Source organism: Fomitopsis serialis (genome assembly GCF_022376445.1).
Source record: "Fomitopsis serialis strain Sig1Antser10 chromosome Unknown B0H18scaffold_99, whole genome shotgun sequence".
Taxonomy (NCBI): Eukaryota; Fungi; Basidiomycota; class Agaricomycetes; order Polyporales; family Fomitopsidaceae; genus Fomitopsis; species Fomitopsis serialis.
Window position 1 is genome coordinate 108,456 of NW_025955059.1, and position 22,089 is coordinate 130,544.

Consider the following 22,089-nt stretch of genomic DNA (forward strand, 5'->3'; position numbering starts at 1 on the left):
TGTTGACGGTTCTGGCCCTTGCTGCCAGTGGCCGTCCGCCAGCTGTGGCAGCTCCCGCACATCGCAAGGCGGTCGTACACTCTGGCCTGCACCAGATTGTCCACGATTCTCGGTCGCTGACATGGAAGACGTGAACCTCAGGTGAGGGACATTCGGCCTGGAGGTGCTGTATCATCCTGACTTGGATCATCCCAAGTTTGACTGCGAAAAGTGCAGATAGTGCGTGATCAAGGTATAGTCTAAGTTCATTGACAAAGAGCGCGCGGTGGAGGGACGGCGGGGGCCAAAAGGCTCGACAGCGATGTTCTATTGCAAGTTAGAAGAACATTTACGACGTTGGAACAAACGAGGGGGGCGTATCGTACACCTAGTCGGTCGATTCTACAGGACGGATTTCATTAGCCTAGTAACCCGTAGACAGATTTGTAAGCGCATATCTGAACACACAATAAAACACACAAGCGAAACCAGACGACGAAGGAACGTTGGTCTCCCACCGACGCGATATGACATCGCCTTTGATTCTGTTATTGTCTATCATATTTTCACCGCTCCAGTCGGCGGCGAACAGGTAGCTTCACACAGATCCTTGAACATGTAGACACAACGAGTACGTTCAGTTGTCTCGGAGGGCTAGACGTTCCACCGGCCACGGAAGACGATGATTGACGAGGCACACTCCCTTAATGCACGCATTCCAGATACAGACACTGAGAGCCCATGCATCGTTTCATATACACTCCATATACTGCACAAAGACCGTACAAAAGCACTTTTGACCCTACTGTACACGCCATATGGCCCCTACGACTCGGATATTGCCATCCCATCTGGCAGAGTCGCCTCTACGGAAGCAACCCGAGCCAATACACAGACACTGATCCACGGTACGAATCCACAGCCACATACTTACACAGCTAGCTACAGTCTACGTAAGGAAGTTCGCCCTAACACGACGATAGAACGGGATTTACAAACATACATACATACTGCCCTTTGCCCGATCCCACGCTGATTCAAGAGTCCGCCTATTCCTAGTGTCGGCAATGATCTTGAGTGCGGCGTTGAGCCTCATACGCATCTCCCCGCCTCTCTCCGGGTCTGTCCACGTTCGTCTTCTCGCGTTGCGCCATGCGTCCAGAACGAGCCTATCACCATCGAACTCGACGCCAAGCCCATCGTCCTGGCCGAAGCCCAAGAGGGCAATGGAGTCGCGAAGGTCATCGAACGTGTACCGATGGCGTTTGCGCTCGTCGTGGATCAACTGCTGGAGTGGCGGCGAGGCTTTGCCGACGTTCGCAAGCATCTGAACGATCTGGCAAAATTTGGTGAAGTACAGCGGCGTCCGCAGGGGGTCGCAGCGGCACTGCGCCTGATACGCGAAGCCCAGCAGCTCTATGCGAAATGAGCACTATGAAGACTGCCTGTTCTCGTCAACGTACCCCATGTATATGAAGACGGCGTCATGCCGAGAGTTCTCCACGCATCGTCCAAGACACCCAGGTTCACGAGATCGTTAGGCAACAACCCTCGCGGAACTAGACGGGTGTCAGTATCGGTTAACAGACACAAAACGCTGCTTGCGTACTCTGCTTGACATGAGCGCCGATTTCCTCTTGGTACATCTCCCGGACATCCGTGGCATCTACGCAAATCACCTGCGAGGAATAGTTGCCAAGATCCCCTTCTGTAACGTGCGTTATTACAATACACGACGCTATGCAGCGAGATACGCACTTGATTTTCGGTAGATAGCCAACCAGGCTGATATCTCTACCCACGCACGTAACAGCTTCGCCCGTATGTGCTTTCCCTCAGGAGTCGCGGGATCGATGTTCGGAGGCTGTAAGCTAAGGTTTTCCACGGCCGAGGACATATTGGCGGTAGTAGCCGTTGACTTCTTGATAGCAGGAAACCCTAGAAGCTCGAATATATTGCGACTTCGGGAGTGTCAGTACGTGCCAAGTGTCATACCCATGAATACTTACACAGTGTTGTTCCAGCCAAGTTTGTGCTGAAAGCGAGGACGGGTGACGGGCAGCGAACGCTGCTCGTCTTTCCATAGACGGTTCTCGAGGATGCTGGACGAGGTAAGCGATTGTCACGAGTGTGTATGTGAAGCGGACGCACGTCAACATCGTCTCCCAGGCTGCCATCACGCTCCCCTTGGGTGTTCGATCGGGAGGAGGGTGGCTCCACTTGTCATGAGTGAAGGCCTGGTGGACGTTGTGAGGGATGACGCCAGGGAGGACGTCGGACACCATGCAATACTTGCTGCACTGGCAGCAGAGATACAGATCGAGGAGCCTGGGTGTCTCCTCCTCGTGTCTGAACGGTGTGCTCAGATTTCGCGAGTCGACGGCGCGCTCATAGCGGTGCCAATGGTGCGTAGCATTCACTTGCGCGAACGGCTGCTCGCCGTCGCCGATGCACGAGGTAGTACCTTTGCGCCGCGCCGCGTCTGGTAGATTCTCGACTGTGCGTGCGAGAGGCGGGAGGACAGAAGACGAACCCCAGAGGATTAAGACCCAACCATTGTACTCGGCACAGTAGTAGGAGCGCGCATGAGGGATAGCCATCCGTGCTTCCTCTTGCGACGGCGCAAGCTGTGCGCTGTCAGGAGTGGTAGAGGGAAGGCGAGCCATGACATTCACAGAGTAAAGAGCATGCTCTGGGTCGTGAATTTCGTCCGCAAGTAAAGGAGGCAGCATACCCGGCCCAGGCCTGGGCTTCGCTTCGTGCACAGCGGGATTGTACCAATTGAGCTCCTGGAAATCGTCACGGCCGTCGATGGCTATCTTGTGCGAGTTACCAGATTCTGACCACATATGACCAGACCACTGCGGCCCCCTGTCCCTGTACGATGACTGGTCCGATACTGACCAGCCTGTTGTGGCATCCTGATACACCTCCGGCCGGCTAGAGGCAAGGCTATCTTCCACGACCTCTGGCTCACGATATGGCAATGTTGTTAGTGCTGTATTGCCTGTTCGAGATGATCCAGGCCTTGCGGATCCGTGGAATCTCGATGAAGAGACGGGTGCGGTCGGGGATGCGTTCGTGAGCTGCTGATAGTAATTCGATTGCGAACCATTAGTGAAAAGGGTCGGAAGCCAGGCGGCCCACGCATCAATCCATCGTATAGTCCTCTGCTGCTCGTTTGTCATTGTCGTCAATTCGAGAACAAAATGGCCACAACGAGAGCAGACGACGACAAGAAAGCTTTGAGGAGGCCGGGCAGGCAAACGCGAACGAGTCGCGCAGCTCGTCACCACACCCTTCCTATTGCCTTTCTCGGAATGCCCGAGCCATGGCCGCTTATACTGAACGCTCTGCGCGATCGTTCTCGATCGTGGACCCGAAGTTGATCACACGAATATACATATGTTTGTGCCACATATATGCTCGTGATGACTCCATTCAGGCATCACAAAACCATGGTTACCAGCAGGGCAGACAGGAGTAAAATATGACCTGAGTCTGCAGAAAGTGGTTCAACATCCTCATTCGATCCGAGAAAGTTACAGTCACAGCATTGGTACCTGAAAAGCGACAACAACGACAACACGAATACAGAAAGCTACACAGACACGGATGCAAACTCGAGATCCCACCAAGTACAGGATCCGATCCAAAGCGGAGGCGATCAAAGTGCTCCTAAGTACATAGTATCACTGGGCCAGTCGTCTGGACCAGCGACAAGTACAGTTATATGAGTACAACGGCCTATGCGTCCAAACGTGAACACTAACCATCGAGTATCTGAAGATAGGCTTTGACTAGCCAGAATGGACATAGGACCAACGGCTCGTGCGATCGCACCTATTATGCAATGCATCAACATTGAACGAATCGAAGACATCACGACCCGGACAATGACTTACCCTGCGCTTCCACGCACGGCGCGCACTCGCCGAGTAGGGATGGTGGCGTGGCGAAGGTGTAGGGTTAAACGACGGGACTTTCGGCATTTCAGCTCGTAGAACTGTGTGTTGACGGGTGGAGTTGCGAAAGCCTCGTACTCCGCGGTCATCTTGTACTCGACCGGGTACGATGAGGTGTCGTAAGTGTATCTTCTAAAGCTGCGTGAGGCAGCCACGAGGCTGCGTCTGGTTGCTCTTCCGCGCCGTAATTCGCATCCGTGGATAATTACATGTATGGGTGCGGCAGTAAATTGTCGAAGGAAGGTTTCAAGGGGCGACACTCACCGGCTGTAGCCGTCTTTTGGGCGCGCATGCGAAGATACATATGAATACCTGTACAATTGGGCAAACTTGAACTACCGTCACAGTGACAGCCGAGAGCTTCTGCACCATAGGAACTACTTACAAAGGCAGCCGCCTATGAAGCACACCGTGCAGGGCGCAATCGATCGAATGGCCGCAGTTGCTCACCGTGCCTTAGGTATGGTGAGTGCGATTGCTGGCGAATGCTACGCGGAAGGTAGAGGGGCCGGCTTTCGACGTCTCGGTCAGATGTTGGCCCAAGTCTGACACCACTGTGACGTAAAAAAACAGCCGGCGTTCGCTCAGCGGGCGCAACTGCTCGCTGGCGGGAACATCGCAGACCCCTAAGTCTGAGTCATATGCAAGCGAGAATGTCAGTAGGATCAGGACGAGTAATACAATTACACTTACAAGTTACCCCATGTAGATCATGCCCGCGCCGGATCGACTCGGACTGGAGAATCCCAGAGCTGTCAGTGTAACTCGGCTTCGAAACCCAAGAACCATGACATTGCCTTACCTTATCTTTAGGTAATGAGGTGGCACAGTGGCTGTCATATTTGATGTAAAAAGTGAGCATAGATTCTTCTCGGCTGACCACTGATTGCGACCTCTACCACATGCCCGCCTAGGGTGGCATGTTTGCCTCGAGGCAAGTCAACTCCGAGGGGCTTGACACTTGTACTGACACTCACTGCGGCTTCCAAGGCGCATCGATCTTGCACCACTCCATCGCAGGCGTCCACTAATACCGTCCGAAGTTGTTGCTGCAGCCTTACTGGTATTGTCAATGTTATTTCGTACTGAACCTTAGCAGCGGACCCGCACTCACAGCATATCTCATCTGCAGAATCAGATCGGACGGCGGCGCAGAGCGCATCACCAGCCTCGAGTTCGACAGCGGGAAGCCTCTTCGGCAATTGATATGCCGGCATCCTTCGAGACCCAAGTTCGCGGCCGCCAAAAAAATCGAAGCGCGACTTGTCTTCTGACATCGCCCCGGATTCTTTGCACGAGGAACCACATGAGCGCAGCTATTTGGTATTTCCAAGTCGTCTTACGTCCCATTCACGCCGCGTTCATTCTATGGTCTGTCTGAGCATCGCCCGCTAGGTCTTGTACAATACCGCTTACCTTTACGACACCCAACTACCTGCTTTTGCCCCTATTTTTGTAGGGACATATACCCAAGTACATCACCGACGGTCAGGTTCGTACCGATACGCTTGCATAATCGCGATGGTTGCATGGCCATTTTAGGCGAACGCCAGGCGGAACACAACGGACTCATAACGCGCCGGATGCTTGTTGACTTCAGATTGCTATATTCGGAGTCAGAACCCCAGACATGCAATCACATCTTCTGCAACGGTCTCCCTGCTTCATAGTGTGTGAGACGGGTCCGTAGAACAGATATGCAACGGGACTCACCTAGCGCAGATTGAGCGAGCAAGCATCCGATAGCAATCGTTTTCTTCACAGCCTCTTCGTTCGTCCTGAAGGACGGGTTCACCTCCTGTGTACCGATAAGTTCGGATCCGCAGGACCTCATCTAATCTGCACCTCACAATAATTTTCATTGCGACGAGACAACCCGTCTCGTAGGTCGCCTCGTAGATAGTGCTCCTCCCTAAACGTCAGCCCACCACGCACCTATACAGCGCCTTCGTTCCACTACACCCGACATCGCTCGCCAGCCTATCGCTCACCAGCGTCCTTATGCTGGGTGCGACCGTCGGCATAAACGTGTTTACATCAAAGGTCAGATGCACGGACTCGTCTCTTGGGGTTGACACAGTCGAGCGAGGTCGAGCGCCATCTCGAGGACCCTCCCAATGCACCACTGGTTGACCTCGTGCATAGAAAACGTGTGCTTCTAGCCCGCGTCGACGTCACACAGGCGAATGTAGACGAGGCGGTGCGCCTGGACGAGCGGGCGCAACCAACTGAACTCGGAAACATTGGAGCCGAGTGTAGACTCCCCGTTTGTCAGTACGCAACATCGCGCGGGGAATGTGCCGCTTATGCAGTCAATTCGTTCCCGAGATAGTGCGCATGACTTGGGGGCAGAAACAGCTCAGCTGAAGTATGCAATCCGCTTCCAAATCTACCTACCTAGGGGTGTGATCGCCGTCGAGGGTAAAGACGACTGTCTGCTTCGCGTGACCCTTCGCGACAGCGTCGCAAACACGAGAGGCGAGGCCGGGGTTCTTCACCTTGCGGATAAAAGGACAGTTGAGTTTGCCCATTTCCTCGAACCTTCCAGCCGAGCCTGGCGAGCTATTCGTAGAGGCCGGCTTCGACGAGACGGACGGACTGAATGGGCATTCGATCCCAGGACTTCGTTCGGGTAGGCTGACAGGCACTCGTCAGTTGTAGACAACTGTCGGAGGAAGCATGCTGGAGGGGCGCCGTTAGCTTGGAAGAACGTGCTGTTCGAAGACGTAAGGCAGAATAATCCTTAAGGAGAGCGTCCTGCCGAGAACCCTGGCTAACACGTACAGTGACACTCGCAGCCGACCAGTGCACGTTCAGAGCACGGTATACCTGACCACCTCTCCGTGGCGATGGTTCTTAGATGTTCGGATGCGTCGGTTGCACATATGGGACTGGGGGATACATCGTGTTTACCTGGAGTCTAACGGGCCGCGCGCAAATTCAGACCACAAGCGAAAGAAGCAGGGAAATTGAGGGGCGGGTACTTGCCGCGGGCCTGTGCATCATGCCCCCAAAGTCAGTGTCATTGATTTGACGTTGATTTGACGGCGAGAGGGCGGTAGCTTGAGCGACGGGACAAAGGCCAAGGTGGCGAGAAAGGGCCAGCAACGGGGACTAACATTCTATTGTTCGTCGTACGTGTCGTCTGGCGTAGAAAGTAATGAGACAGTTATGCCCTATTGTTGCGTACCTCTGTACATGTCCGTCGAGACAATCTCCTCACCTTTTCATTCATCTCGCCTTTCCTCCTCGCCTCGTCGCCCTCTCGGCGACTGTCTGTGGCCGTTCAAGTTGCTTCAGAATAGTCCTGTCATGCCGGATCGTGCGTCGTGCGAGCTCATGCTGGTATGTAGTCGAGGCTTGGTCGAGACGGCTAGAGGTGGCTGATGACGGGAGGTGCTGACGCGAGAAGGTTTCGACCATGGCGTCCCGATAAGGAAGGCAGGTCTGCGGACGGACTGACTCGAGCGCTGAGGCCGCCGACTCTCAAGCTTTAACTTATTCCATCCTCCGTCGAACCCATACTTATTCTCTATTCCCACCTATCTATTCGCCCTACGTGCGATACGCCCCGCGGAAACGCTGACTCCCCGCGATGAGCGGTACGCAACCCTTCCCTACCCAGCCATCTGCCTCACTCATGGCATCTTCAGTAAGCGTCGTACTCGGAGCGCAATGGGGCGACGAGGGGAAGGGAAAGCTCGTTGACATCCTCGCCGCCGACGCCGATATCTGCGCCCGTTGCGCAGGCGGGAACAACGCCGGTCATACCATCGTCGTGCCCATCGGCCCGGAGAAGGTCTCCACTCACTTTGCTTTCCATCTCCTACCAAGTGGTGCGTCGCCTTCTTCCTTGGATTCAGCCCTTGATATCATTCGCCTGAAGGGCTGGTCAATCCAAATTGTACGGGTGTAATCGGCAACGGGGTCGTCGTGCATCTGCCGTCGTTCTTCGAGGAGCTCGATGCGCTACAGGCTCAAGGTGTGCATCATCGTCCTGCCTGTCCGATGAACTATGTTCAGTGGTGATGCATAGGACTGGATTGCACTGGACGGTTATTTGTCTCCGATCGCGCACACCTCGTCTTCGACTTTCACCAGATCGTTGATGGGTTGAAGGAGGTCGAGCTGGGAGGCAAGAGGTGAGCACGCACCCGGATCGTTGGATTCACAGACGAGAGGTTCTGACTGCTTGCTAGCATCGGAACCACCAAGAGGGGCATCGGTCCGGCCTATTCCGGCAAGGCATCGCGCTCCGGTCTGCGTGTGCACCACCTCTTTGACCACGAAAACTTCGCCATCAAGTTCCGCAAGGTCGTTGAAGGTCGATTCAAGCGCTATGGGCACTTCGAGTACGACACGGAGGGCGAGATCGTTCGCTATAAGGTGCGCTGTCCACCAGCTTTCGTCGTCATCGCTCGCGCTCATCCACATTACATTAAAGGCCCTCGCCGAGCGGTTACGACCGTACGTTATCGACAGCGTGACCTACATCCACCGTGCGCTTGCTGAGGGGAAGAGGGTCCTCGTCGAAGGGCCAACGCGCTCATGCTCGACCTCGACTTTGGCACCTACCCGTACGTAACGTCTTCTGCGACCGCCGTCGGCGGCGTGTGCACTGGCCTCGGCATCCCGCCCAAGAAGATAGGCACCGTCATCGGCGTCATGAAAGCATACACGACTCGCGTCGGAGGAGGGCCGTTCCCGACCGAACAGCTAAACGTGCGTCTCGTTGCGATCATGTCTATGTTGAGCTTACGTACGGTGCATCTAGGATATTGGCGTCCACCTGCAAGAAGTCGGCCGCGAGTTTGGCGTGACGACCGGCCGTCGGCGGCGTTGCGGATGGCTCGACCTAGTCGTCATGAAGCATTCCTGCTTGATCAACGGGTACGATAGCCTGAACCTGACCAAGCTCGATATCCTGGACGACCTTGAGGAGATCAAGGTGGCCGTCAAGTACATCGTAGATGGGAAGGAAATCGAGGGCTTCCCAGGTACGTTCACGATGCACACTCTTTGCTTTCATAGCTTACCCGTCGGTTTTCCCGCGCGATCCAGCCGACCTGGAGCTACTCGCGAAGGTCGAAGTCGTGTATGTGGTCCTGCCGGGCTGGAAGGCGCCGATCACGTCCGCAACGTCGTACGACGCCCTACCCGAGAACTGCAAGAAGTACGTTGTGTTCATAGAACAATTCCTGGGGGTGCCCATAGAGTGGATCGGCGTCGGACCTGGGCGGCAGAGCATGCTGAAGAAAGAAGCCAACAAGTTAGCGTAGAGTACAAAGTAATTCCCAAGGAAAGGTCTCGCTATACCGTTGTCTCATCGTGAACTCGTATCGACGCAACTCGTGTGGGCAGCGGCACAGGAACTGTCGTCCTTTGCCGCATCCGACAAGAATCGTCGCCATGCGGGTGAGAGAAGACCGGCGCGTTCCACGACTTTACATGAGTACAGTTACTTCTGCTCACGATGGTGTACGAACGGGCACGTATCGTCTTCACAACACTTGCGGGGCAACACTGATGTTGAAGGTGAAACGTCGATAGGCCGATGCTCCTTTCGCCCCCACCACTCACGGCTAGGGCGTGGCGGAGCTGGCTCGACGGGACCTGTGCGTACACTCCAGACACTTCACTTGTCAAGGCTGCTGCTGAGGCTCGATGCATCACCAAATTGAGAGTATGAACAGGAAACACGTTATGCGTCGATTAAACAGACCACCTCCAGAGGATATAAATCTACTGTTCCTGATGCTTACACGCGATTACAGAGATTAGGTATATAGTGTCCACCAAAGAAAAAAAAATCCAGACAACCAATCACAGAACGGAGCGCGCACGAAGACAGTAGCCGGCCTGGTCGGCGCATGGAGGACGACGACATTACTCGTCCGACCTTGAGATGCCGAGCAAGTGGAACAGACCACCTTCACCGACGCACTCGTTACCCTCGTTCCTCACATGCCTGAGCAGCGCATCACGCCTGCTGAAGCCCTTGAAGCATCCGCCCACCATCTCCCGACCGTTGAACATCTTCTTCGGCGCCTTGTCCAGTCCTCGATCTTGTACTCTCTCCCTCCTCCACCGGCACACCGCAACAGACCCACTTCTCGTGGCTGATGTTGTATCGGTGCGACTCCATATGCCGCCGCATGTCCGGCACCCGCCGTTTCTTCTGCACGTAGGAGCAGCCCACCGGGCACTCCTTCGACGTACCACTCAAGAACCGCTGCTCCGCGAGTCGGTAATCTTCATCACTTATCCTGATCTGCCTGTTACGGGCGCGAGGTGCGCCTCTGCAACGTTGCGGTCCAGAGGACGGCGCCGACGACAAGCTGGACTCCGAGAAGTTCGAGGGCGCAGGTGAGTGTCGCGGTGGCTGCCGCGAGCGTGCGGCGAGTGAAGTGGACGCCGATGAGCGAGGATAAGGTTGATAACGTGGTTTATGGTTGGTTGGAGGGGGTGATGGGACGAACTCGTCATCTGTCGCGTTCGCCTCGCTCTCGACGGAAGACTCGTGCTCGGCGTACGTTCGAATCGTCTTCGCGGCACGCATGCGGCTTGCACGAGGAAGAAGGGGCTCTTCGGGAGCGATCTCGACGGGTGGCGGACGGCGCGGTGTGCGGGAAGCCGTAGGGTTACGGCGAGGAGCTGGTCTGTTGCGTGGCAAACGAACGGAGTGAAGAGGTATGGACACAGATGATGCTTCGGAATTCTGGCGTGGAGAGCGAGACGTCGCCGGAGAAGGTGGCTTCTCGTACGGCGAGTAACGGCGCTTCGGTGTCGCTCTGTGACTCGAGGGGCCTGCCCGGCGACTAGGCGGGGTGGAGGAGGGCAGGTATGGTGGGTCGGCAACGGCGGGATTCGGGCTAAAGTGCCATGTAAGCCAAATGGCATCTAATGATGGTCATACTGATACGCACCTCCTGCCTGCAGGTTTGAGCCATGCCTGATCACCATTTGTATCCCATTGGTCCTGCTGAGCAGGGCCGACCTCAGAGCTCGAGCTCGAACCCGAGCGTGATCCGGACTTAGAAGAAGATGAACTTGAACCCGAACTAGAGCCCGAAGACACGTCTGCGTCTGAGGCCGACTCTGAGCCGGAGTCAGAACTGGATCTCGAGTTGCCGCGAGAGCGACCGCTCGGAGCAGAACTCTTGCTAAACCTGGACTGCGCCTGTTGGCTTGTTGTACGAGAGTGCGAGAGCGGGCGAGGGACATAGGAAAGGTCTGCCTTGCCTGAGCCTTCTGGAGTTGGTTGAGTGTTGTCCTCTTCGTCGGAACTGCTACTTTCTTCGGTACTCCAGTCGGTGGTGGTGTGCGTGCGTGCGTTCTCCGAGTCGCTGCGAGAGTGCGCGTCGACAGGGTGATCGTCGGAAGAGTGAGTACGCGAGGTGCACGCGACGAGGTTGGAAAGATGTCGCCCGGCGCCGAATATAGCCATGCTGATAGCGCGTTGATGTTTCTGGGGTCGAGTATGCGCTACACACAGGGGGATCGTTGAAGACCTGCAGGCTGGACGAGGGACAGGGGGCAGCAGACTGAGAGCGGACGAGTGGCACATCGTGCCTGGCTTTTATGGCTAGAGGCATGATAGAGCGAGCGAAGGACAAAGAGACAAAGAGTGCAATTGACGGCCTTTGACGACGTGCTTTGTCCCGTCTGCTCGCCCGCTGCAAGGGCAAAGCGTGATCTGAGATGGTTCCTCCGCGTGCAAGATCGGCGATCGAGGACAAAGCAACGGAGTGGCTCACCGTCACTGGCCGCCACTTATCCATCTGCCCCGCCACTCACCCATGCTGTCCTAACGGCCCTTCGACGCGTGTATCAGCTCGGAATCAACCACGACGGAAGCAAAACAGACGGCCCACCGGGACGTCGGAGGGACATAGCGACTCGGCCATGACCCGGTGACGCCGATCTCGTGCTGGGACCGTTCGGCGTTGCCAGTGGCGCACTCTAGAAGGAAAATAAGCATTGTGTTGTGTATACTTAGGGACGTTCTTCGCGTCCGACCGAAAAAAAAGAAGCAGCCATCAATTGTCAAAGAGAGCTTGGACGCAAGCAGAGGGTACAGAGGTATGCCCAACCTGAGGAATCTACGCGCTGACATCCTCAAGTCTCGCAGCGTTGAGCGATCCTCGCCCAAAGCCTGCTGCAAGCGCAGAAAACCCACCCTCCCGAACCTCCTGCAGGAACAAGTCGTGCTGATCCGCCAACCGCTCATTGTTTCGTCTGATCTCCTTGATAATACCATGCGAACGGGCGCAGTTGGGACACTCGGTCTCGTGCTCGCCCAAACATCTACGGCACATAACGCGAACGTGGGTGAGCAAAATGCATGGAAGATACGGTCGCCGAAATCAGCGACAACGAGTGCGGCCCAGAGCTGAGGAACGTACCGTTGGTGGTAGCTGTGGTTGCACATGAAGTGCACGCTTGGAAGATCGAGCTGGCCTTGACACGCAGAACATTGAGTGACGTGGAATACCCGAGGATGATCAGGGTCAGATAGCTCCTCGACTTGTCGCAACTTGACTTGGGTCTCTGCGCGGTATGAGTCGATAAGCTGCTGATCCTATACCAGGTTTGAGTATCAGAATAGAGCCCTTAATATTGACTGCGAAGACTCACCGTTCGCACCTCCTCTTGCCCTTGCCTGATTCTCGCCATCAGCCAGTCCTTAACCAGACCCACGCTCGTCACACCGTTCCGACTGAGTACCTGCACGACGCTTAAGGGCTGCATGATGTTATTTTCTTCGACGACCTTCAACACGCGCTGCAAGTCCTCCGTATGACGCGAGAGCAGTTCTGGTGACGACGTCAGGAAGCGGAGTACCAGCGGATATAGCCCAGGATGTTCATCGCCATAATTGTCGAGCGCCCGTACAATCTCGGCAGAGGCTTCGGGTCGCCATTGCGGTGTGCCTCCATCCAGTGACGGACGATATCTTCATGCATGCCCGCCCGCTCCCACAGAAGAACCAGTCCGGGGGCAAATGAGCGCGTTGAACAAAGGATCAGAGCATGAGTCGGATCGTAAGGGATGTCCGTGCTGCGTAGAACACGTAGCGCTTTTTCAACGTCGTCCGTATGACCCAGGTACAGTTCAAGCAGAGTGTTCCAAACCGCGATCTGGTCCTGGTTTTCAAGAACCTCGTCGGCGTTTGGGTCGGCTTCGACCGACTGGGGCGCGACGCTGACGTCCACGCTCTGCCCCCAACGTTTGAGCGCCACGGCTTCAAGAAAACGCACGAAGTGGTCTCTGTGGTCTATAAAGTGGGCAAAGTAGAGCCGTGGCGAAGGACGCTTGACTCCGTCTGATCGCGTCTTTGCAACAGATAGTACCGTAGGCGTCGCAGGAGGAGGGGTGGACGCTCTCGATGTCTCGGGAGCAGAGTCGCGTCCAGATATCACTGCAGGCCTAGCAGTCATAGTAGAAGCAGACGACGGCGGCACATTCTCTGAAGCCTGCGCTGGTGTCGCTGAACGGTTCAGAGCGAGGTAGGAGAGATATGAAGGTCCGTTGCTACTGGCTTGGCGAATCGGGGTCGCACGCTCCTCGTCTTCGTCGAACCTGAGTGGGACAAGACTGGTACAGATGTCAATCAGTAGTTGTGTCGTCTCCTCCGGTAAATTGTTGAGCATAGCGCGGCCGTATCGAGCAAGGTTTGCCTCCGCCTACGAGACGTATCGGTGAGTGGGTGCTGCTTGTTTGGACATAAACACGTACAGCCTCGGTCCCTAGCTTCCTTAGATACAAGAGAGCATCCTTGTGTTTCCCTGCGTCCTCGATCTGGATTCGAAGGTAGTCCTCATGCCGTTCGTACTTCTTCGCTAGGTATGACGCGTGCTCGAAATAGCCCGCTTGGCGGCAAACACGAATAGCAGTGTCTAGATCGAACGGCAGCTCGTCCGTCTCACGAGACGCTTCACGCTTGATGAAGCTATCTAGCCTGGATACGTCTTTCAGCTTAGTGTACGTATTCAGCAGGAGCGTTGTATGGTCCGCATTGGCCCGTCCCTGCGCGTGCAGCTCTTGTAGATACGTGACGAGATTGTGTATTCGCTGGGCATCGAGGAACTGCATGAATGTCAACAGTTTAGCTGCCACGAGCAACGGCTGTACGTATCTAACTCACCTTCCGAATGACATAGCTCGCCTGGACGTGGCCGATCGTTTTGATGAACTGTTGCATCGCACCGTCGTAGTCGCCCTTGGTATACAGATGGTCACCGTATTGTCGGTGGATCTCCGCGACGCTCGCCTCGTCGAGCTGCTGACTCTTCGCTAAATTCAGAGCAGTGGGGTACAGACCTTTGCGGTACAGCATGTCCAGCTTGACGGGCGTAGGCTTCTCTTCCAAACAAGATAACTACGGGAATTCAGCAAGCCGAACCGATCCAGCGCGGAGGCAATTGAACTCACCACTCCATCGTTGGACAGGACGAAGATCTTGTCGAAGGCGAAGATGGCCTCTCGTACGCCTTCGTTGAACGTACCGCTGTAGGCGACGAATTTGTTCTCGAGATCAAATACAGCAACTTTCGTGATATCCGCATTGGCAGAGGAGTTCGCTCTGGCGGCGAAGTTGCGTACCGTCGCCGAAGCAGACGTCACAGTTGGAATGATAGGAGGGGATACAATGACGAGGTAGTTCCGGTGCGTGTGGATAGAAGCCTTGGGACCTGTGAATGTCCATAAGCATCAACCATCGCGAGGAGCCGGACAGACCAACCTTCATACGCATAAGACGATCCGCGACTATCCGTACCACAGACGTAGATCGCTTCGTCCTTAGCCACCACCATGTTTTTGGCGTGTCGATCCATCGTAGCGCAGCCCAGCCCACAGCCAGCCTCGCTCACAACAGTCGGGGCTGCGCCGCTACCCTTACCCGATGCCTGATAAGCAAGCACGCGATTGAGAGTGACGATAAGAGGTAGACGTTCTGCGTCTCCTCGTCGGGCTCGCGGAAGCCGAGACCTGTAACAGGCTCGGCTGGAGATTCGTGTACTGTGCGTGGCTTGGGTAGTGCCGTGAGCGAAGTGGAGCCAGAGAAGATCGACTGGTCGAGGTGCCGGTAGAGTAGAACTGTCCCGTCAGCGAGGCCGACAGCGAGATAGGACAGATTGGCTGTAACAGCCATTGTTGACACCTAGTCAGGATGGTTATTGCAGGGCCAGCAGGTACAGCTTGGGCGACTTACAGGATGAGGTCGGCTGCCGCTCTGGAGCTTTATCGACCGCAACAACACCGGGGTCCCGGTCTTCTTGTCCATCACTTCGAGGTTCCATACCTTCAAGACAGGGTGTCTGGCAGAGTCTTCCTCCTATGCGTACGTTAGCATGTCGATAATGAGGGATGAGACGGAGTGACGAACCCCCAAGGTGACCAGGATGCCCTTCCGCTCAACCATATGTGTCACGCGCCCGCCAGTGTGTGCTATCCAGCTAGTCGTAATTTCGAACTCGCGATTGAGGCTGTAGATGCTTCCATGAATATCCGCTACCAAAGGTCCGACCGAGGATGCGGCGACAGTCGATATCTCTGGTGTTTTCTGCGCAGACATGGTTTAGGCTACAGGGGATACGGGCAGACGCACCACACACCTTGAAGATCTCGGGCGTGCTGGCCAGGTCGTGAACGTCCTTCACAGGGACCACGTCGAAGAACGTGAATGCCTCCACTAGAAGCGGGCTTCTGATCATTCCTGGCAATGCTACGGAATCAGATCGCATGTACTCACTGCGGGCGCTGACAGTATAGCAGTGGGCGCGGCCATGATGGTCCGCTAAATACGTCTCAGGGAGCACGTTCCTCTCCGCTTTTCTGACTTTAGCTCCCGGAGAGTTTGACAAATGCCTTGTATACGATGTTGCAAGCGGGTTTGAGAGGATGGAGAAGACGAGAGCTGAATCCCTTGGCAGACGATGGCAAAACAAGAGAGTAGCAAGTGAAGATAGCCTAGGACAGTCCACGTTCGGCTGGCTCGAGATGTGGGACGACGACCGCCGCTACTTCTGCATCGTGCATGCGAACGCGCCCACCGCGTCGGCGATTCGTCGCGCAGTTGAAACCCCGCTGTAGGCTACATTTGCATTGCTTAGAGTTGTCCACTGATGCCGGCCCAAACGGGAAAGTAGGAAACCCCGAGCGCAAAGTGAGGACCGAGTTGGCCCGACGCGAGCAAGCCTCTCCTTCCTCTCGTCCACATCGTCTGGTGTGTCCTTCTTCCATTCCCTCGTCTACTTCACACAGCTCATACCGTTTTCTGCAAAGACTAGATCCCAACATGAGCTTCCTGGGTCTCCGCAAGTGGCCGACTCCTGCATGTTTGCCCGTTTGCATCCAACTCTATCTGTCTAACTCGTCCGCGCTCTAGGTCGCCAAGCCCATGTGGCCCTTCGTCGCCGCTGGCGCACTCACTTTCTTCCTCGTCTCGAAGGCGCAGGACATGGGTGTCAAGTGTATGTCTGTCTCCTTGTCCCTGCTACGTATCGCTCAAGTCATGCAATGCCCGCAGCCGAGACGTGGCGCAACGACCCGCGCAACCCATATGCTGCGCAAATCGCAAAGGAGGCTCATCATTAGGACGTATCCGCAGATGGAGTTGTAGAGCAGTTCCTGATTTCATGCATGTGCCGTATCATTCCCTTCCCGTTTGAGCCGTCCGCCATGGAACAGCGACTTGACGTTCAGCATCCCGCGACTTTCGGAAACCTGACGCCGCCTTTCCGTGAACAAGGCGTATGCTGTTATTGCACATCATGACTCTCGGTCGTGTCATCGATGTATGTGCTCTCAATGTGTCCTCCGTCTTTTACCCGTACTTCCTCACCTACTGCTCATGCGGTTTACCTGCAGATCAGGCTATGCGGTGCCGTATCTTCAATTTCTCAACGATGTGCAAACTGCGGGTGAGTTCGACGCTGTGCATGCTCGGGGACGCAGGCTATCGCCCCCTGTCTCGCATCTGAGTTCTGTCGCTTGTGCGCCCGATATGTGGCCTTAGGACACTGGCGGTAGATTCAAATCGGTCGTGACTCGATGCTGCGCTAGTTAGCAGCATGATAGTTGATCCTCGCTGCGTCCAGTTGGACAGCGGCAGCGGTGGGTACGTCAGCTGGCGGCTTTTCCAGTCATACCGATCCATGCAGAGGGAGTACGTGGGCTGTTGCACTGTACTTCCGTGTGCCCGTCGACACGACATCGCTACTGCGCTAGGCGTTCCGGTCTCCCGGGAGCTCGTATTTAAAGACGACCTATGTGCTCTCGGTATCGTATGTAACAAATTCCCGTCGTCACCTCTTTACTTGTCTAGCCTCCCACAATGAATGTCTTCTCCATCGGTGCATCCCGCAACATCGGCTATCATGCAGCGCGTCGACTGCTTGGTAAGTTTATTCACCTTTCCGTTTCATCCTTCAGTGATTAGTTTCAATGTTGTGCCCGTCACAGCCAAAGGCGCTACAGTGACGTTCCTCTTGCGCTCGACCTCTGTCTTCGACAACAACCAGGAAATTCAGGCTCACATCCGTGCCGGAACCGCACGCCTCGTCAAGGGCGATGCCTTGAAGGCAGAAGATGTCAAGCGTGGTTGAGAAGCGGCACAGGGTGCCAAGGATGGCACCATCGACCTCGTCATTTTCACCGTCGGTAAGTTGTGTCACTGCTCCCGTGCATCGACACGAAGTATACCTTGTCCATGTAGGTGGCTTGCCCTCGTTCCAAATGACGAAAGGCTTCCTCGTCAACCCGCCCAACCTCTGCGCTCAGTCGTTTCTCAACCTCGTCATCACCATGCCCGCCTCCCTGCGTAGACCCTCCGCCCAGCCACGCTTCATCGCCGTCTCCTCTATCGGACTCTCGCACGCCGCGCACGCCGAGCTCCCACTCCTCCTCAAACCGCTCTACGGCTACGCCCTCCACCAGCCGCATGCCGACAAGCTCGCCATGGAGTGGGTCATCGCGCACTGCGCGGGGTGGGAGTGGGCGCACGAGACGCCCACGGGGATACTCTCCGCAGACTGGACGAGCCTACCTGGCCTGCCCGCGTTTGGCGAGCTGGAGCATGTTGTCGGTATCCGGGCGGCGTTACTCACGAGCGGGGCGTGCAAAGCGGACAAGAAGAAGAATGGGAAAGTGCCTTATAGGCAGAAGGACTGCGAGCTTGGGGATGGGTATACTATCTCGAGAGAGGACGTCGCACATTACTTTGTGGAGGGGCTCATGTTGCATTGGGATCAGTGGGAGGGGAAGTGGGCCCACATTGCGTATTGGATGACTATCCGTAAGGATTTAGAACCGACCGATCGTCTCTAAACGAGTTGTAGCGGAGCTTTAATTCTGTTTAGAACGAGTTTCTAATCCGTAAGACGAGTTTAGAACGTTTAGATCACTTCTAAATCAAAACCCATTGGGTAGTAGTCTCCGGGCTGGGAAGACGAAGAGCCTCTGTGCCTTGGACCCGCCGCTGCAGTTGCTACCTCACGCGCCGCCCGATCCACGAGCAATACCACGAGTAAACACACCTGAGAGGTTAAGTACTCATGCACATGTTCAATATACAATATTCACAGGCGTAGTAAGTCGCATTGAGCGCTTCGCACGGCGCGCTGTTCTCTCGCTTTTCCGCTCAACCATCTCCCACCTGCTCCGTCAACGCGTCAACGTTCAACGTTCATTCAACTCCCAGCCTATCCACCGAATGTTCAGATAGACACTTCACGTCCCTCTCGTGAACCTTTGCACTTTAACACTCGACTCAGGCTGTGGCAACCTCTGGCCGAACACGCGGCTCCGGTGACACACCCGCACAACCCAGGACTTAAGCATGCGCGTAGAAGTCCTGCATCGAGCAAGAAACCCCCAAGGAGCCTGGAGCAAGAAGGACGGGAGGCGAGTGAGAAGAGGAAGGAAGGCGAATGATGTAGTGCGAGCGGATAGAATGAGCGCGAAGGCATCAAGCTCAAAGGTACGCCTCCACTGTCAGACACTCCATTCACGGCTGCCCTTGCGCCAGCAGGTGACTGATCAACGAGATGTCCGTCGTGTGCTTTGCTGGCCACGACGTCAGCTCCTCTGTCACTCAGGACGACTTCTACGTCGTACCCGCTGCTACGCATGGCATCACGTCGGACGCGTGTCGCTGCACATCCAACGTTGTGCTCCGTTTACCCACGACCGACGGTCATGATGTAGTGAGTACATCAAATGTTCTGCTCGATGTACACCTTGCTGACGAAGAGCACAACTCGTCCTGCGTACTTGCAGAAGCACCCAATGTCACGGTGTCGATGGATTCCACACACGCGCGCGATGAGCCGTGGCCCATTCTTCCTCTATGCCACATTACAAGCCCTCGAGAATAGACGGCCTTGCCGAGCGGCAGCGCACTGAACAAGCCAGGCAGCTGGAGCTTGCCGAGCACGAGCCCAGGGAGCCCGAGCCCGGCGAGGACGAGTGCGAAGAGTGTGTCCACTACGAACACGAGCAGCACGCTTAAGACGCGGACATACAGCAGGGGCAAGCCAAGTACAATGGGCACGACACATGCGGGCACGACGGCGCCAGCGGCGCCGACACGGGTGAGCACGGCGCATGCGGGCCCGGGTATGACACAGGTGAGCACGACGCAGATGGGCAGGTAGGTATGCGAGCATGAGCGGGATGAGCGCGCTCTAGACGAGCGCAACGGGAGAAAAACAACGAGCCTCGATTAACATCAACAAGGCAAACACGATCAGGGCCGGCCAATACGACCAGGATGTGTACAACACTTACAACCCCAGCAAGTGTCAGCCCAACAAGCGGAAGCTCATCAAGCAAAGTGCTGCAGCAGACAAGCCCGCCGTCCAAGTGTCCGAGGACAGAATAGCGAGCTGGATGGATCGGGAGTTGATCGGGAGCGTACAGGCCCGCGTTGGAATCGCAGAGCGCTCGTCTCCCCGTACATTACCTGCGGGCGCTAGGCCAAATGCGGAAGGATTTGATTTGCTTTAGGATAGCAGTGCGACACCGCAGCCGGGATTTAGCTCGGGGGGGTACCCCCCCGAGCTAAATTCATGCGTTTAGGTCTGTTCCAGGTTGATTCCAGGTCTCTAAAGTTGTGGATCTCCGCTACGCGGTCGGAAATATATTTATAGGGGATTTTCGACCAATATTCGGGGTCAGGGAGGGGTCAGGGGCAGATTTTCACAAAAAACTGGACCTCTGCGCATGGAGAACACCCATCAATTATAGGGGATTTTCGACCAATGTTCGGGGTCAGGGCGGGGTCAGGGCGAGGTTTTCACAAAAAACTGGACCTCTGCACATGAGGAACACCCAACAATTTCCTGTTTCCTTACCCGCACTCGCGCTACATGCGCCATTGCGGGTAAACGACCACTGTCCGAGACTGTTACCCGCACTCGCGCTACAGCGCAGATGCGGGTGAATAGACAGATCATTACTCTACACAACACACTAACACAGTACAGTAATAATATAGCTACGTCAATGATTCATGCGTCACTCATGCACTTACTACCGAATACCCATTTTGTAGGGGTATTTTACCCCCTTTCGCGCTGCCGGCACGAGTGCGGGTAAAGAAGCTTACGAATCAGTTATGAGACGAAAACAAGCAACCTGGACGGCTAGGTTCGTCACAAGCCCTAACCCTAACGGGCGCTAATTCCGTTTAGCGCCCGGGACTTGAGCACGTGGACACACCACACGGAGGACGAACGAGAGAGGGGAGAGCAAATGGGAATAAGAAGAGGGTGGACGCGGCGACAAGTCCAGAAGTGGTTGAGCAGCCACGGCACCGACGGGCAGGGACTGGTGAGCCGACGGCGCACCCGCGCGGGAGGGAGCCCGCATGACCGCCCCGCCACGCTGCAGTGCGCCGTCGGCGCACCCCGAGGAGGCGGCGAGCGCGGTGCACAGGGTCGCCACTGGCCGCCAAAAGCCAGGCGAACACGGGGCCGGTGTGAGCATGGGAGTCACCGCGGAGGGGTGCGCCGATGGCGCACTAGCGGTGACGACCTGCTCACACCGGCCCCGCGAGCCGGCTGCGGCGGACAGGGCGGGCCGAGTGCACTTCGCTCGCCGCCTCCTCGGGGTGCGCCGATGGCGCACTGCAGCGTGGCGGGGCGGTCATGCGGGCTCCCTCCCGCGCGGGTGCGCCGTCGGCTCACCAGTCCCTGCCCGTTCCTCACGAAGGTGCCTTCGACTGACGGACTTAGCGTTGCGGCCACCCTCGTCTTATTCGTAGTCCACTTATTCTTAGTCTTCTTATCCAGTCTTATTCTCACACAAGTCAGTGATACACACGATAACATTCGTCATTAACGGTCATTAAATTGTACATGAGATGATGCAAAAAAAAACGCGGCCACGCGACAGGACGACAGGCTCACTTCTTCGACCGCTTCTTCTGGCGAGCATCCGCGGCGCCGGCACCAGGAGTACGCTCCTCGCGTGCCGCCGGGCCCGCCTGCAACCGATTCACCGGGGCGGCCTTCCGATTCGAGCAACGCGGGGCTGCGTCAGGTTTGGGCGGGCTGCTGCTGGGCTCGCGAACGCGCTTCGGCTTGCGGGGGGTCGGGGACGCCGACGAGGCCGACGACAGCGGAGACGACGGCCGAGTCGACTCAGAGCGCGAGCTCGTCGAACGACCGCGCAAGTCGGACGGGCCAGCCTCCGGGACCTCGGGCACAACGGGCTCCTGGTTGACGGCCATGTCGTCGACGTTCATGTCGTCGACGAAGGGCGGGGCGGACGGGGCACGGGAGAGCGAAGTCGAGCCCAGCTGGAACGACACCGCGGCGATGGTCGGAGGGACGGCAGGGGGACGAGTCGGCGAGCGCGTCGGCGAGCGGAACCACAGCGAGGGATCCAGCTGGCCGGGGGTGTCACGCGCACTCTGAGTAGATGGTTCAGGTGCGATAGGTGTTGAGTGGCGTGACACCACGGGCGGCGGGGGGGCGAAGGGCGAGGCGGGGACCGGGGCGGGATGGACGAAGGCGGGGGCGGCGGCGCGGGGACCTGGGGGTCGACGTCCATGGAGTCGACGGGGTTCTCGCCGGCTGCGGACGTGTCCGGGATGGGGGCGGGGGCTGCGCTCGACTCGGCGGAGGGCTGAGGGGCC

The 22,089-nt window shown here is 56.4% G+C and overlaps 7 protein-coding genes across 7 annotated transcripts; 4 read left to right on the forward strand and 3 right to left on the reverse strand.

Annotated features, from left to right (window-relative positions):
• Nucleotides 1-722: 722 nt before the first annotated feature.
• Nucleotides 723-3,214, reverse strand: B0H18DRAFT_691434 (uncharacterized protein). The gene is made up of 7 exons (XM_048039200.1): nt 3,127-3,214; nt 2,131-3,065; nt 1,989-2,081; nt 1,738-1,940; nt 1,589-1,687; nt 1,443-1,538; nt 723-1,395 (listed from the first exon to the last, which is right to left on the reverse strand). The coding sequence occupies exons 2-7, from the start codon at nt 2,826-2,828 to the stop codon at nt 971-973; spliced, it is 1,614 nt and encodes a 537-aa protein (XP_047888472.1). The 5' UTR covers nt 2,829-3,065; nt 3,127-3,214; the 3' UTR covers nt 723-970.
• Nucleotides 3,215-7,398: 4,184 nt separating this feature from the next.
• B0H18DRAFT_1034024 (Adenylosuccinate synthetase) lies at nt 7,399-9,552 on the forward strand. The gene is made up of 10 exons (XM_048030222.1): nt 7,399-7,546; nt 7,598-7,780; nt 7,831-7,926; nt 7,981-8,086; nt 8,144-8,330; nt 8,389-8,443; nt 8,464-8,666; nt 8,719-8,941; nt 9,006-9,432; nt 9,495-9,552. The coding sequence occupies exons 1-9, from the start codon at nt 7,540-7,542 to the stop codon at nt 9,221-9,223; spliced, it is 1,278 nt and encodes a 425-aa protein (XP_047888473.1). The 5' UTR covers nt 7,399-7,539; the 3' UTR covers nt 9,224-9,432; nt 9,495-9,552.
• A 276-nt stretch (nt 9,553-9,828) lies between these two features.
• On the reverse strand, nt 9,829-11,614 carry B0H18DRAFT_691660 (uncharacterized protein). The gene is made up of 2 exons (XM_048039201.1): nt 10,871-11,614; nt 9,829-10,816 (listed from the first exon to the last, which is right to left on the reverse strand). The coding sequence occupies exons 1-2, from the start codon at nt 11,509-11,511 to the stop codon at nt 9,925-9,927; spliced, it is 1,533 nt and encodes a 510-aa protein (XP_047888474.1). The 5' UTR covers nt 11,512-11,614; the 3' UTR covers nt 9,829-9,924.
• A 225-nt stretch (nt 11,615-11,839) lies between these two features.
• Nucleotides 11,840-15,735, reverse strand: B0H18DRAFT_1200722 (uncharacterized protein; the record flags this gene model as incomplete). Its single annotated transcript, XM_048036118.1, has 13 exons — nt 11,840-12,251; nt 12,350-12,525; nt 12,582-12,853; nt 12,892-13,630; nt 13,683-14,033; nt 14,092-14,325; nt 14,379-14,638; nt 14,689-14,854; nt 14,899-15,108; nt 15,160-15,282; nt 15,334-15,510; nt 15,563-15,634; nt 15,700-15,735. 13 exons carry the CDS (start codon nt 15,733-15,735, stop codon nt 12,047-12,049), a joined length of 3,021 nt encoding a protein of 1,006 aa, XP_047888475.1. The 3' UTR covers nt 11,840-12,046.
• A 510-nt stretch (nt 15,736-16,245) lies between these two features.
• B0H18DRAFT_883550 (ATPase, F0 complex, subunit J) lies at nt 16,246-16,544 on the forward strand (the record flags this gene model as incomplete). The annotated part of the gene is made up of 3 exons (XM_048040982.1): nt 16,246-16,293; nt 16,345-16,420; nt 16,477-16,544. 3 exons carry the CDS (start codon nt 16,246-16,248, stop codon nt 16,542-16,544), a joined length of 192 nt encoding a protein of 63 aa, XP_047888476.1.
• A 739-nt stretch (nt 16,545-17,283) lies between these two features.
• B0H18DRAFT_1123504 (uncharacterized protein) lies at nt 17,284-18,275 on the forward strand (the record flags this gene model as incomplete). Its single annotated transcript, XM_048034698.1, has 4 exons — nt 17,284-17,347; nt 17,412-17,539; nt 17,567-17,609; nt 17,665-18,275. 4 exons carry the CDS (start codon nt 17,284-17,286, stop codon nt 18,273-18,275), a joined length of 846 nt encoding a protein of 281 aa, XP_047888477.1.
• A 1,021-nt stretch (nt 18,276-19,296) lies between these two features.
• B0H18DRAFT_1123505 (uncharacterized protein) lies at nt 19,297-19,955 on the forward strand (the record flags this gene model as incomplete). The annotated part of the gene is made up of 3 exons (XM_048034699.1): nt 19,297-19,424; nt 19,477-19,576; nt 19,638-19,955. 3 exons carry the CDS (start codon nt 19,297-19,299, stop codon nt 19,953-19,955), a joined length of 546 nt encoding a protein of 181 aa, XP_047888478.1.
• Nucleotides 19,956-22,089: the final 2,134 nt, after the last annotated feature.

Coding starts and splice junctions, on each gene's coding strand:
- B0H18DRAFT_691434 (XM_048039200.1), bottom strand. CDS start 2,828: ATGTGGTCAGAATCTGGTAACTCGCACAAGATAGCCATCGACGGCCGT. Junction 2,082..2,130: donor GCCTGGGAGACGATGTTGAC/GTGCGTCCGCTT, acceptor TACCTCGTCCAG/CATCCTCGAGAACCGTCTAT. Junction 1,941..1,988: donor CTTGGCTGGAACAACACTGT/GTAAGTATTCAT, acceptor ACACTCCCGAAG/TCGCAATATATTCGAGCTTC.
- B0H18DRAFT_1034024 (XM_048030222.1), top strand. Junction 7,781..7,830: donor TTTCCATCTCCTACCAAGTG/GTGCGTCGCCTT, acceptor ATTCGCCTGAAG/GGCTGGTCAATCCAAATTGT. Junction 7,927..7,980: donor CGATGCGCTACAGGCTCAAG/GTGTGCATCATC, acceptor GGTGATGCATAG/GACTGGATTGCACTGGACGG.
- B0H18DRAFT_691660 (XM_048039201.1), bottom strand. CDS start 11,511: ATGTGCCACTCGTCCGCTCTCAGTCTGCTGCCCCCTGTCCCTCGTCCA. Junction 10,817..10,870: donor CTCAAACCTGCAGGCAGGAG/GTGCGTATCAGT, acceptor ATGGCACTTTAG/CCCGAATCCCGCCGTTGCCG.